This window comes from Electrophorus electricus, chromosome 12 (assembly GCF_041902795.1).
Source record: "Electrophorus electricus isolate QZ-2024a chromosome 12, ASM4190279v1, whole genome shotgun sequence".
In the NCBI taxonomy this organism is placed as follows: domain Eukaryota; kingdom Metazoa; phylum Chordata; class Actinopteri; order Gymnotiformes; family Gymnotidae; genus Electrophorus; species Electrophorus electricus.
Window position 1 is genome coordinate 15,061,287 of NC_137508.1, and position 15,650 is coordinate 15,076,936.

Genomic DNA, 15,650 nt, shown 5'->3' on the forward strand with positions numbered 1-15,650 from the left:
TATTTATCCACTGAGTCGGGACTACTTCCATGACGTGTTCGTGCCTAGAGCAGGGATTCCATAAATTGCTAAGGAAACAACTGTTTTTTTCCTGCAGTATGAATGTGAACATTCTGACAGTTGCAGCTACAAGCAAAAATACATCGTGATGAGTTAATGTAATAGAGTGAACTCTTTCTCTCAATGGAAAATTTTGACAGTCCAGAACAATGCACCTGTTGCTGTTAACAGCAGTAACTAAATTACTGTTAATTTTTTGTATTTAAAGCAATCAAAAACTGGAGTGAATTGTTGTGCTTCTGGCATCCCAAAAATATATTTGCGACGGAAAATATGTCTTTTATTGTATTATTTTGCTAAAATAGGCCTACGAGGTTTGAGGGCATTAACGTTGACATTTAGCGTACATAAGGATATTAATTAATCTGATCATAGTTTAGTTTGCCAAACAGTCATTGCTGGTAAAATAAATAAATAAATAAATACATACATATTTTGATGCCAAAGCCGTTTGACACCTCTAGAACACGTCTAAAACACATCTAACGGGTATTATATGTAATATTATGTGAACTTCACCTTTATTTGCAGAATGTATAGGCCAGGACATATAGAAGCAATCTTAAATGTACTGCTTGTATTTAACCTTTATATTTATATTAAAACATAGTATTGTTCTTGTTTTCATAGATAAAATATTTTTAACATATAACCAAACATAGAAATTGATGAGTTTCACTTTGTCTTCTAACAACACATTAACCTAACAATTACATTAATTCAATTAATTCAATCATAATTCAAGTCAACAAGTGAAAAATAATTAATATAAAAATAACAAATAACACTGGATAGTATATATTCAAATATTAAATATTATGCAACTGATTTCTCCAGTATTTTAAAGTTAGGTCCCACCAGGAAAGCATTTACAATCATCAAAGGTACCATGAATAACAGCAAAAAATTCATAGCAAACAAATGCAAGGAAGGTCAGTAAAAAACACAAGCAATTTTAATTCACTATGGTTCAAGTGTTCACATTCAAGAGGGCTACCAAACCAGATGCACAAATTTGCCAGCCTGCTTTATTTACTCTCTGATCCTTAAATGTGGCTTAGCAAATAACTAATACACTGAGCAGATGTCTCTAGCCGTGCACTGCAAAGTCAGCTGATGAGTAATGTAAATTTGGGCACTTAGATACAATCCCAGCACAATGTCACATAAAAGAGGTGCAGCACACTGTAGAAACGTTTTTCTCTTGGCTAAAATATAAATCATTGCAAGCTGCAAATTCATGGGTGGCACACTATGTCAAAATGTAAAGTGGTTTCTCAAGCTTTGCTTGAGAAATCAGCTGATGGTATAAATTGTCACAAAGCACATGAAGGCAACAAATGACCTAACCATACTCTTTAGACAACTCTGAATTATGACATATATAAACACCATTATTTTTGTTACAAGGACTTTTCAGAACAAAATTTTGTACATGGAGTGAAGTGTAACTCTCTCACCAGACTGATCTCTGTTTTGTGTGTACAAGGTCATGTAATAGCCTACACTTATATTTATATTCATTGTTACAGTTTATTCTTTTGTTATTTTGTTTCCATTACTAACATCAAGCAAGACAGATCAGAATACTGGGAATATGAAGGCCATGTCTAGATTTCTGTAAACATAATTTCTGTGGATTACACTGTTGATCAATTGTGCAATAGTCAAGAAGCAAGCTAGAAAAATAATCCTAGAAAATGGAATTTGGCTAGCTGCTTCTGCTGTCCTTTGAAGCAGAATGTCATTTTCAGTTTGTATGGGTAATTCTCTGGAGCTAATGTCTTCACTGAAACATTCCAATTGGCTGAGTCAGTGAAAGAATGAGCCTTTGTTTTTGCCCTCAAATCAGCAATCATGTCCAGTGAAGTGGCCTGCTCGGGGGATTAGTCCTTCCAGGTTAGGGCTACACTGCCTGGTCTGAGAGCCATGACACGTTGTCTAAATGGCTGACTTGCGTGGATAGGGACTTGTGGCTGTCCGTGTTCATCTTGGCCATTACCCACTCTTTTTTCACCTCTGCCTGAGTACTGACAGGTGATGGCTGCTTTGAACTCCTCCTGAAATTTATCTGTGTTTAGAGGGGCAAAATGGAGCCAAGATCACAAAGCTGCATCTTACTTTAAAAAGCTGTCAGTCCTGAAGAATGATACTTGACAGCAGCTTTTTCTCTTTTGATTGATAGCCAGCTCAGTACAAAGGTGACTGTTTTGTGCTTTTAAATCATTGTTCTTGCTTTCTAAAGTGATTGTGTTCAACCTGTCTATGAAATATGCTTCACATTGCCCACTGGGCTTGGTAGATTGAAATAAGAACTTTCTCATGCTGCTGCTTGTTTGCACTAGTGCAGCTGCATAGTCACCTACCAATGTATCTCCCTCTGTGTAGGCTAATGGAATGAAATGGGAGTGAAATGGGAATATTAACAATGAACAATAGCCATTTAAATGCTTTGAAGTCTTTTTAAGCTTGACTGGCAGTGCTGATTAGTGTGTAAGCGCTTCAGTGATGCCTTGTTGTGTCCAGCAGATGGAGAAAACATCTCACAGTGAGGGTGGCCAGCGCATGGGCTTGCATGCTCACCACTGAGGAAGTTGTAGATGATTGGATTGGACGCACTGTTGGCATATATAAGCCAGTGGGTAAAGGTGAACCAGGCATACACCATCTCTCTATCGCTCATGCTCTTGAAACCACCAAACACTCTGGAGAGGTTCAGGCGCACAAGAGCAGAAGAGAGATTCAAGGACAGCTGCAACCCCAGAATGGATCTGGCAAAACAGAGAATCACTTTGTACACTTACGGACATTCTTTGAAAAAGTACAGTTTTGTAATAATTTTACCCTAGTTATGTTGGAATTTCTTTGCATCCCATAGTGAGCATTTTTCATACAGTTGATCCATCACTATTTTCAAATTGCATATTTACCGCACAATTTTATCCAAAGGAACTCACAATTATGTATGTTTGTTGGTAACTAACTTCCTGATACCAGAAAACAAATGCAATTTTGTCAGTATTTTCAAAATAAATACAAATATTTTTTTAAATCTCACAAATCCTAATAGCTTGTCACAGGAGAATGTTTCTGTGATGATGATGCAATCCAAGATCAGTCAGATCGGTCACCATTTTATAAAATTTAATTTAATTTAAGAGCTAAAGCATTTCAAGTACCTCTTCATGACGTTGAGGACACTAATGGGCAGATAACAGATGGTGAAGAAGAGGAGTACCACAATCAGCATGCGTGCTGTTTTCCGCCTGGTCCTTGTCTGCTTTATTTGGGCCGACACTGTGCTTTTCCTGACCTTGACTGACTCACCAGGGACTGTGGCCTGAGTCGAACACCGCAGAGACTTTCACTGCACCGCAGATACTTTCGCTGCAGCACCGACGACGTTCCAGGAATCCTACCAGAGAAATCATCACAGTTCATCCTCTTAAAAATGCTTCACAAGCAGTGAGAGTGGCAGTGTGAAATGTCCAACAGCTATTATACATCCATCCCATTCAAACACTAAGAGTACTGACCTCATACAAGTGTGCAATTTATAATATTAGATGACACTTAAGTTAAGTTCTTATGGTTTTTTTTTGTGTGTGTAAGAGTTGTCCTAAGCTCAGTGTATGATTTTGGCTTAGGCTTGTCATTATGAGTGGGAAAATCATTGAGTTCTGTGTTTTACCTGCTGACACCAGAGCTTATGACAGATTTGTATGTATGCCAGGACCATTAGGCACAAAGGGGCAAAATAAGTGACAATAAAGAAGCAGGTGTGGTAGACCTTGGGATAGATCTCATCTGCCACAGAGAGTAATAGTTACATTTGGAGGGTACATGTGTATATGAAAGAAAAACCTGCGAAGGCCATCATTTCTGTTCTATCTTACGTGTACTACTGTAGACAGAGGTGAAAGCAGGGCAAAGAAAGAACTGATGGCAAGGGCAGTTTATCTGACCAATTAAGAGAGAATAAGATGAGTATTTGCTGGTTCTACAGGAAAAACCTGTTAGTAAGAAATAAATAAATGGAAGGAAAACATGTAAAGAGCAGAACAATAGGGGCCCTCATTAAGAGTTCATGTGACCAAGACTGTCCCATGGGACTTTTATACAGCAGCCCCGATATCAGCCCTGTGCTCACTTAAGTGCACTTTAAAGGAAACAAACCTTTCATGCACCTTGAACCCTTTTTTTACTTTGAGTGTAAACATGGGAGGAAAGTGGTGAAAGAAGAAACCACATGCACAAATGCAAGATGCCATTTAATGTCATAATTTAACTCATTTGAGCTAATCAAGAGCTCCTGGAGCATTTAAAGATCAAAGTGTTTTAGAATAAAATAAGTATAAATTGTCACTGAACCTTGCAGAACCTCCAGTCAAACAAACTCACCTCCCCAGTGCTCATCACGGATGGTCTTGTTGGTGAGCTCGGGCAGCAGCTCAGGCAGCAGGCTGCTGCATTCTATGACAACTGCCTGCGGGACCATGATGATGCAGGACACCAGCCAGATGAGGACAATGCTTCTGTGGCCCTTCTAACCATGCTCTTGATCTTGAGTGGGTGGCAGATTGCATACCTCCGATCCTGTGCTATGTGACTGAGGGTCAGCACGGAGACAGACACAGAGATTGTCTGGACAGCAGTGAAAGAGCAGGAAGTAGGAAAAGGAAGGAGAAGTAGGAAGGAGCATATTGAAGAAAAAGATATTCAGAAGGAGAAAAATATTTATTGTGGTGGTGCCTAAACATAATTAAAATCCATAAACTACTCAATAAATCAAGATTGATTCATATTCATAATAATGTCTCTGAAGGATTTATTGAACTTTAAAGTAAGTGTCAGACCTTTGTTTGAATTAAGGGATACTAATTATGAGGAACATGTTAGCTGGACTCCTAGTTGGAAACCTTTGAGAATGCAATTGGTTCTCATTGCACTTTCACAGGAAAGCAAGGATCACAGTGTTTTATCGCAACACTCAACAGCCAGCTCTATGAGCAATATGTGATATCACATCTCATCTCACATATCATCAGCCTCCTAGACTGGTAGACTGCTAGTGCCCCTGTTGGTGCTGAGTATTTTGTTGTGTGGAATTCATCTGAAGAAAACTGACAAGGCATTTGACTGAGATAAACAGCTGTAAACAGAACCAGATTTTCTCTAGAAACAGCACATTTAAAGAGCTCATACCCATTTCATGCCCATTTGCTGCTAGTGCTTCTAAATCCTGTATCTGGAATATTTTATTGTTCTTTGGACAGTACCAAATGTTAGAGCACAAAAACTGTGCAGCATGGGACTGTTTGAGTAACAAAACTGTGAAAGAGAACTGATCGATAGAAAACATGTCCCATAAAATGACATCCCAATTTAGGAGTTAATACCAGTAAGGGATGGGTATAACTGAAACAGATTAATAATAATAAACCAATCGTAATAAGACACTGTTTGCCTTATGAATATACTCTGTCTTGTTTGAAATATGTTGTTGCTATTTTCAAGGCTACTTTCCTTGACACTATAAATAATTGTGGCTGATGCCGCATTGGGTTGAACGCTGGTTGTTCAGCCTCTGTGGACATGAGTCCTTGCCAATGAGTCATCTGCCTCAATTTGCTTGAAAATTCTGTTTCAGAGTACCAGCTTTTGCAACTGACACATACCAGCATTCCACCCAGTATGATTCACCTCTGTACCTTGGTAAACTGTGATTTTAAAGTCCTTTTTTCATGTAGGAGACTTATTTATTTTGTCTATCACATGTATGTGATCCCAGCAGAGCACTGAAGATCCCCGGAATCATACCTTTTCCACCCAAACCCTTATCTATTAATAGGGTAATATTCGGCAGAGCGTTTCTCCAAAAAAACATGTTTCTGTGATGTCCACTACCAAACTTGCAGGAAGGCATGTTATAGTGACCAGGATATCAGGAAAGGAGAGGTTCACAATGAAGTAGTTGGTTACTGTATGCATGTTATCATTTTTCCATACTGTAAAGCAAACTAAAAGAGAACAAATAATAGTTTATGCAATAATTTTTTACATTTGCCAAAAAGTATTTGCAGTACAATAAGTTGGAAATGTGCTCTTTTCCAGGGTGGCATTCTATAAAATCTGTAAAATATATGTACTCACAACCTACATTATACCCACTTTACTAGAATGGTCTACCTTCTGCTTACATTTTAGGGACATTTATATGTGCATTGTATAAATGTGCAATGACAGACTGTAGCCATTGCCAATTCAAGAGTAAAAGATATAAAGTAGTAAAAATTTCATTGAAGTATACAAGATAAACAGGCCATTTCAGATATAATATTGGCAAACAAATTAGTTAGTATTATATTAACACATAATATTGCATTAGCATATGAACTGTATGTGTGAACAGCAGTCAGATGGCGAGAAATTGCAAATAGTTCTCAACAGAAAAGATGGCTGTGCAGTTGACCTTGCGATTTTCTCTGTCTGGCCTTACCAAACCCAGGCAGCCAGGGATTACAGTCAGTGTTAAAGCACTCCAGTATGCTTAATTGTATTTGGTGCTGACTGTGATTAACCCTCTGCCAAAATATTTTTCTTTTGGGAAGGTTAGATATTAGTACAGTCTTGGCAAGGACTCATTTGCAAGGTGAGACAAAAGGCCAGAGCAACCTGAAGACCTAGCTTCATTGACTACAGCTGTCCAGTGACATTTCAGGCAGATACCAGCAGTGGTACTGGTCAGGTGGCTGATACCAAAAAGATAGAGGCTACCAGGAGAGCAGATAAGCATGTTGGCAGCAGAGCTGATGGATTTGTACAGACCATGCCATGAAATGTTAGTGAGCTGCAGAGCTTCCTGTGCTTGATTTTATAGTACAGATGTTTCGTGCATAGGTTTGCCAACAGAGACACATTGTTATGCCTGCTCACAGCAAAGGAGGCTCCATTCCAGTAGGATATAGAGGCTGAGCATGCATTTGTTGCTCTCTGTGGTTGGCTATGCTGGGCACCAATGCTAACATATCCTAGGGCAGGTGGTAAGTTGATCGTGGATACAAGAGCCAGTGATAAGGACATTGGTACCATCCTCTCACAGGTACTGAGAGATTCTCTGCATACTCTGCATAAGGAGAGAGCTGTTGGGTGTCATGGCAGGGTTACATCATTTCTGCCCTTACCTCTATGGCCTCCCTTTTGTCCTGCATACCAGTCACACCTTGCTAACTTGGCTCGTGCAGTTCAGAGAACCCAAGGGTCAGGTAGTGAGATGCATTGTGGCATTGCAGAATATCACACCATCATCCAACACCATGTTGGATGTGTACACAGTAACCCCAGTGCCTTATTCTGCTGCCCATGCACCAACCAAGAATTCCCATACTGTAGTGTCTTGAGGAGAGAGCAGAGGCAGATGAGGGGTGTCCTGCTGCGTCAAATGTCACCCCAAATGACACCAAGCTCGATGCTGTGAGTCGTGAAGAGTTCTGTTGCTCCCAGGAGGAGGATGCAGAGCTCTCTTGGGCCGAATGATGGCTCCAAGCAGGACATAATAGTAGCAAGATAGGAGTTTGGCATACATGATGACACAACTAATATAGGCTAGGACAGGCTAGGACAGTCATAGGCTAGGACAGTCTCTGGATACACGATGGGCTGCTGTATCCTGTATGGGAGGAACTGGTGCCTAGGCAGCATATGTGCTAGCTGTTAGTACATAATTTGTGTACTAATTTGTGTTTGGCAGCTGATAGTACATGATATGCCTTACAAAAACTTGGCTGTCAGAAATCTGGTACCAGACCGAGGCATAGAACTGGAATTGTTTTTTGTTGAACATCTCTCTAGTAAGGGCAAAAGATGTGTAGTGTGTATTATGATCAACAAATCTTGTTGCTATCATCACAATCACAATCCACAAACTCTCTGAACCACCTGCACTCCTTGATCTGGAAAACCTCATGCTTAAGTGTCAGCCACAATAGTGCCTGAGGAAGTTTACATCGGTTATTTTACTGAATGTTTACATTCTACTGCAGGTTAACATTAACAAAGCACTTAAAGAACTGTACAAGGCACAAAATGATCAGGAAAGCATGAACCCTGAGGCTGCTTTTATTGTAGTTGGGGTCTTTAATCAAGCCAGCCTCCTGTAACACAAAATGAGACCAGACACTCAACCATTTTGTTCTCCCTTCTGGAATGCCTATAAAGCCCAGCTATGTCACTCATTTGGCAAATCAGTTCATACAGCCATCCTACTGCTCCTCTCCTTTTGGCAGAAGATGAAGCAAGATCCACCCAACACAAGGAACATACGGTGCTGGACAAACCAATTAAATAGTACACTCCAGGACCTTTTTGATCACATGGCCTGGGAAATTCTAATTCTACATTTGCTAATTTGAATGAATTTACTTATTCTTTCACAGGATTTATTCAAAAGTGTTTAGAGGATGTTGTGCTGAACAAAACTATTCAGCTTTATCCCAACCAGAGTTAGTGGATAAATTCTGGTGTCCAGAGAGCCATAAATTGCAATTGGCTGCCTTTGCCTCTGGAAATATGGAAGAATATGAGCCAGCTATATTCTCTGTAGGCCTACCAAATCAGCCAAGAGCAAATACAGAGACAAAGTGGAGGTACAGTTCAACACTGGCAACACGTGGAGTCTCTGGCAAGCACTGCAAACCATAATGGATTTTAAAATTAAATCTGGTGTTGTAAAGGTCTGTCCTACATCTCTTCCAGACAAATTAAATGCATTCTACACCTGTGCTGAGGTCAATAATATTGATGTCTCACTGAAAGCCCCTACTATAGGTGCAGACTCTTGAGAGTTTTGTTCATCGCCATGCAAGGCATAAGCCATCTCTTCAGGGCAGTTAAAGCTACCAGTTCAGATGAAATCCCCTGATGCTTCCTTAAAACATATACAGACCATTTTTCAGGTGTGTTTACAGACATTTACAATTTATCTCTCACCTTGCCCACTATTCTTACTTAAAACAGAATACACCAGGGAATTTGAATCAGTCGGGTACACAGAGGAACTCCACCGACACCTCCAATCTGTGCCCCAGCTCACCAGAAGACACCAAGGCAATGCTAGCACTCACCAGGGTCATTCAATCTCGCATGAACTGGGAGTGTGGTTGTTTAACCTATGCCACAAGAAATGATGCATGGTGAAGCAGTTCCTACATGGTGAAGCAGTTCCTAGGAAAGGTGGTTCTTGATCGGGGGATAGACTGTCGTGATCCATAGTGACTGGCTAACCCAGTACCAGCACTGTGAAAGCGAGACTATGGCCAGCCAGGATGCCAAACAGACTGTTGGGGTGCCCAGTGTTAAGGAGTACACACCCCATGGCTGGCCAAGGCAGAGGGCTGATAGGGAATGCAGCTGTGGAGAAGGCACTATGAGAATGGCATGCACCCATGTGTTTAATGATATAAAACTAAAATAAATGATGAGATAAGAGCATAATTTGACCTTAAATATTGTGGCATCCAACATTGGTCTGTAGGGAGTCAGCCAATGGGAGAGCAGAGAACACAGCAAGATCACGCAGAATGCCATGTGGCTCTCTCCAGCTCAGTTTAATCTATATATTTATTTATAATAATTTTATAATAAAAGAGCATTTCAGTTGGATATGAAAGTGAAATTTCCTGGTTTTTCAATGCTGATGCTACAATATCCTCCTTTGATAAATTACCAATTTTATTACTCATAAATTTTTGACATACTTTTTTTTATAATTAGAGCAATGGTGTAGCCATTGTTTGCTTATAAAATGTCAGAAACCAAAGATTTATCCATAAATGAATACACATTAAAATTCATATGATCATTATGAACATACCCTTATAGGTTCACAGCTACTACTCTAAAGCATCAGTCACAAAATGCATCATCTAAATTCAAATAGAGGTTTGTGAAGGTAATTGAACTAGCTACTCCAGTCTTGGTGCTGGGGACTTAATGCAATTTGCATTATATGATGAATTCTTTCAATTAAAATTAATTAATTATTTCATAAATCTAAACAATTTATCACTCTAGCTTGAAAACCCAGGGAACTGAAGAGTCCCACTGCAACCTGGAAGTGGGATGTTACTGCATTTCAGAATACCAGACCATTTGGGTGGCAGAGTGCATCTTTTCTGGCTTATGGAATGCAACCTTAAGGCAAGAGTGTTGTAGCCTGAGAATGAATTTAGGAGGTAACACAAAATGCAAAAATTATGCAATTGACATGAGTGAAAATTCAATGTGAGTGCATTTGATTTAATGTGCTTCAATGTCTCAGAGAGAGATGGAAGTAGTCATAATTGATGCTTAAACTGCTATCGTGTCACAGATGTGGCAGATGTTTTTATTATATTGAGGTAAATATTGTAGAAATTCATGATCACATATTGATGAGAGTAAAATAAGCCTGCTGAAAAGACAGACAGTGCTTATAAATGTAAACTCATGACTAGAATATATAAACATGTAAACACAACATTTACACATCACAAATCAGTACAAATATTCAATCTAATTAAACAAAGAGAAAAAAGGTCAGAGCTCAGTTTATACTTTCTAGAATAATCTTAAACCCCATAAGTCAAAAGTCATAAGGCTGTTATTTGGCAACTATTTGGTAAAGTGCATAATCTTGAGCAAATTAAATAAACACCATGATATAAAAAAGCTAATCTAAAAGGATCCACTGCTAATCAACCCCCTTTCCCCACCAAGGCTCTAATCTATCTGAGAAGACTCTGCAACTTTAAAAGCAGGCACAAAACTGGCACTCACAACTCCATTAACTAATGCACATGAAACCAATTAACATCTTCTACTGATCTGGATTCTCTCCACTAGTTTATGCCATGTTGTTTCAGTCAGTGCATCATTAACACTAGCGCAAAGGACCAGGTTGATGGAACCAGCCTCTATAACTGTTCGTTCATTCTGCAGAGCCTCAGGACAGAATCTAACACACATCAAAGCCAGGCTGTGCCTCAGGTAAAGCACAGAAACAGGCAGTGGGGATATTTCATGCTTTTGCCATTTGCTCCAAAAGCAAGTTACTTTGAGATCACCAACCTGTAACAAATCCCACTTTGCAACTTAAGAAGATTGGTGACTCAGCAGGTCTATGCTGGGTTTCAGCCAAAGTAACCAAGATCAACTCCATAAATTATCAGTCAGTGCAGTTACTTGCCACATCTTGGAAAAGATATTTATTTCAAGTATTTTTCAATGGAGTGAATGCATGAATAATACTACAGACTGGAATCAGACACTTGTAGATAAGAGCAGATGAATATGATTTATTGAGAAAGGGATAATCCAGACCTATAGTCAGAGAACACACATAGACCAATATTCATAGATAAAATAGGAGACAAGACAGATGTGCAACCAACAAGGCATGCTCAGTACACATGCAAAAGACATAGCAGCAGTTTACAACAAAAAGACAAAAACCAGAAACCCAAGAACAAGGTACAATGCACAGAAAGGCTATCCAAAACCACCACCTAACATACTTTAAGATAAACTGTCACCAATACTTTGGGTCTTAAACCTTCTTATATACACTTGTAATCAAGACATACAGGTGAGTTCAATACTCTGGCGACACAGATCCAATTAAACGCCTCCGATTGGTCGCGTCATTGACGTGGGTGACGAACGGGCTGCTGGGTACTGTAGTCTGCATTGGGATCTGGTGTTGACAAGTATACTAATATACTTTAGTTATTTTATGCTGTTATATTAATGTAAATATTGCTTATTGTACATCTCTAATCAAAGTGTTTTTCAATAATAAATACATTTACTTTTTGGGCTAGGACATTACCACAAGTATCATCCATAGCACAGTTGGTTAACTCAGCTGATTTAACAATTTGGGGTTCCTACAGATGCATGTGCGATGGTTTGATGCTGAAAATGTCAATTGTGCAGATACACTTTAGTGAGGAGTGCTGGAAATCTTAGAGCATTTTAGTAACTTCAAAATTATTTCCCTCAAAGCTATATGTTTAAGAGATTTTTCCTTTCTGTTCTGCATTCAAATTTGAAAGCTTAAACAAGTCTTGTTTAATTGTGTGTCAATTAATAGACCACCATCATCTTCCATTTAGCATATTTAGCAATTTTTATCATTGCAAATTTGTTTTTGTGCATGTTCTTTTGTTTTGTTCTTTTGTAACAGTCAAGACGTGTATAGCCTGCCAAACAGTCTGTAATTAATTTGACAGTGATTTAGTTTTTTGTTGGGTTTTTTTGGGTTGTGATCTCTATATAGTTCACTCCAGTATTCATATAAATATCCACAAAGTTATGCTGTCAAAGCTTTTTTTAAATAAGGTTTTGAACTCATAATCTCAGCTTTGTTTAAAATTTTAAGATATTGTGCTGGAGAGGCAAAACAGCAGAATCGTGTTGCATGTGTAACAAGAAACTGTGGTAGATTAGATTTAGTTTAGTACACCAGGTGGATGTGAATGTCACATATGTGCAAACAGAATGAAATTCCCACTGCGTTTGTGTATTGCAGATTGTGGTGAAGTCTAATGCACAATTACGCTCTTAGTTTTATGAAAGTAATTCAATTGCAAATGCAAAACTAATTTCACTAGATTAAAATTTATTCCCCTTTATAATATGTATATATATACATTTTTCGCTGACCTTAAAAATGTTAAAACAGAAAGGGAGATTAAAAAAAAAAAAAAAAAAAAAAAAAAAAAAAGAAGAAGAAGATGAAAAAAGCAGAGGAGCGGAGAATAATATCGGAATATTCTGGCGCTGAAAATGATAGACAGGCATCAGTAAAGATACTAAATCCACACTAAATCGGTATGTGCGTTCACTTCCAAATATGTGCGCACAGAAAACTTACCTAATGTGTTCCCAACCAAAGAGAGCAGGAAAACAATAATATATCCGGCTATTAAAACCCACTCATACTGTTTTGGATACAAGTATTCTCTCCATATGTACTTCAAAAGTTCATCACCTTCTTCAACATGAGAATACGTGTAACTTTCCGTTGAGTTCAGATGACGCCCTAATGTTAAACAATCGCTGCAACCGTAATTATCAGTAATTCCAGACATGTTTTGACCGACGGTGCTGTCGCTAACCGTCCAAAGCATCGCGTCTTGGATGACTGCTAGGCGAATGGTTTTTCGAGAGTCTTAAATCGAGAGCTCGACTGCGCCATTAAGTGCTGGGAGACATTCGGTTTAACCAATTAGTTGCCAGCGGTGATGATCGCGTTAAAAACTGCACAGCAATCCTCTTTGATATTTCCAAAGTCCAACTTCATTAGGATCTTGTAACTATTATGACTAAATGAGCTGTCAAAAGCATACGAGTATGCATACAAGTATGATTTGCAGGATTTCTGTACGGGGTACTAGGGCAGTGTAGAGGTTATTAGATACTGCAATTTTTTTTAAGGTGTGCATTGAAATTATTTAAACTTCCAGTTTCATGAAATTGTTAGTTTTTTCTATGAAGAAAATACTGTTGTATAGATTATAATAGATTAGAATAGTTACATTCCCTCTGTCTACTGTAGAAAAGATTAACAACCTAAGGTTGTGAATGAATCATTGAAATTTGCAATTTATTGCAATTTGTTAGATTCAAAACAGCATGCAAACTACAAAAGACAAATGAATCACGTTTACAATAAATTGCAGTGAAATCTGGAGAATTTATTATATTTTCGTACTTCATATATGCAACAATAAGTGAGCCATGTACTATACAACCTTGAACTGAACTTTCTGTTTTACATATGTTGCATCTGCCCTTCAAAATCCTGATTATGCTATAAAAATTCACAAAGGTGGTTCTTCCTCTTTAGTCAGAAATGCGATAGTTTAAAAGTTGATTTATTTTATACTGTTAAATTCATAATTCGGTTTTTAAAATGATTATTTTAAACAAATCCCTTGCAAACAACAATGTATTGTAGAAACATATTAGGTCTAATCACATGTAATTTCATATGAATCTGCCTGTCATTCATTCTTCATTAGCAATGCATGAAGGAACTATAGTAGGAAAGCTGCAAACAGTGTTTTAGTCACATTCATTAACTGATTATTATCAAGAGGGATGAGCTTACCTAAACAGATGACCTTGCAAACAGAAGTATGCAAGTGTGAGCATTTATCATCTCTGTGAAAGAAAGGTTTCAAGGTAAATTTTGCTTTCAGCAAATCCTGTCAGCACAGTACCCATGAATACTGCCTCTATATGGATTTGTTTGCATAGTGCATTGAAGTTTGGTAGGAGAGGTTGTGTCCGATACAAAATTTCAATGTTTGGTGGAAATAAACTACCATCATATGTAAGGTAACCTTCAAAGCATTCTGATTTAAATAAAAAGACATATGGACAATAAAACATTGCACAATAATGTGACTGTATGCAATATTCGCCATATTATAAATTCTGGGAGCAAAGAATGACTATGAACTGGTAGAATTGGTAAGATCATCTAAGCTTTCTTTTATCCCTGGACTTAACACCTAGAAATGTAAATTTTTATCATGTCCTCTTCTGTACACTGTACACAATTATTAGGCAAGAAAGTATTTTGACCATATCATCATTTTTATGCATATTTTCCAACTCCAAGCTGTATAAACTTGAATGCTTATTGAATTTAACATATCAGGCGATGTGTATTTGTGTAATGAGGGAAGGAGTGGCCTAAGGAAATCAACACCCCATATATCAAAATGTGCATAAGTATTAGGCAGCTTCTTTTCCTCAGGCAAAATGGGCCAAAAAAGAGATTTAACTGACTCTGAAAGGTCAAAAATTGAAAAAAAGTCTTTCAGAGGGATGCAGCACCATCAAAGGTTGCAAATAGTCAACAGGGTCGCAAGAAATGTGTTAAGAAAAAAGGCACAGGTTAACTACCAAAAATTTCAAATGTCAAGACTGGTCCAAGAAATATCTGAAGACAGATTTTTCAAAGGTTTCATGGACTGATGAGACAAAAGTGACTCTTGATGGACCAGATAGATGGGCCCAGTGTGTCTAACCAGTAAAGACCTTAAAGATGATAGAATAATGACATTGCCCCCTTCCTCACCTGACCTAAACCCTAATGAGAACTTGTGGGCCCTTCTTAAACAGATTTATGGTGAAGGAAAACAGTACAGCTCTCCCAACAGTGTCTGGGAGGCTGTGGTTGCTGCTGCACAAAAAATTGTCTACAGATTAAGAAGATTAAGAAAACATATTAAGAAAATGACAGGCTCCATGAATAGAAGGCTTATGACTGTTACTGAAAAGAGGGGTGGCTATATTAGGCAAGCATGCAGAATTTTTGTCTTTTGGCCTTCACATAGAGCTTCTTATTTCTTGTTCCATTTTATTTTAAGAATTAAAATTAGTTCATTGTACTTAAATGAAAATAACACTCATTTGAAATGAACACTTCATGTTCATTCCTGATGTTATTTATGGAAGTGGTGAAGTCCAGAATCCTGCTGCATTTTTAACAATTTATCATTACTGTGTTGCACATTTGATCACAGTTCAGCACTTTA

General features: G+C 38.1%; 1 protein-coding gene across 1 annotated transcript; it reads right to left on the reverse strand.

Annotated features, from left to right (window-relative positions):
* Nucleotides 1-1,412: 1,412 nt before the first annotated feature.
* On the reverse strand, nt 1,413-13,190 carry hcrtr2 (hypocretin (orexin) receptor 2). The gene is given in 10 exon segments (XM_027023815.3): nt 1,413-2,072; nt 2,074-2,131; nt 2,644-2,765; nt 3,240-3,424; nt 3,427-3,475; nt 3,753-3,867; nt 4,462-4,599; nt 4,602-4,704; nt 5,896-6,080; nt 12,974-13,190. Coding segments are annotated over 10 exon segments (1,278 nt in total). The 3' UTR covers nt 1,413-1,966.
* Between the last annotated feature and the right edge of the window lie 2,460 nt (nt 13,191-15,650).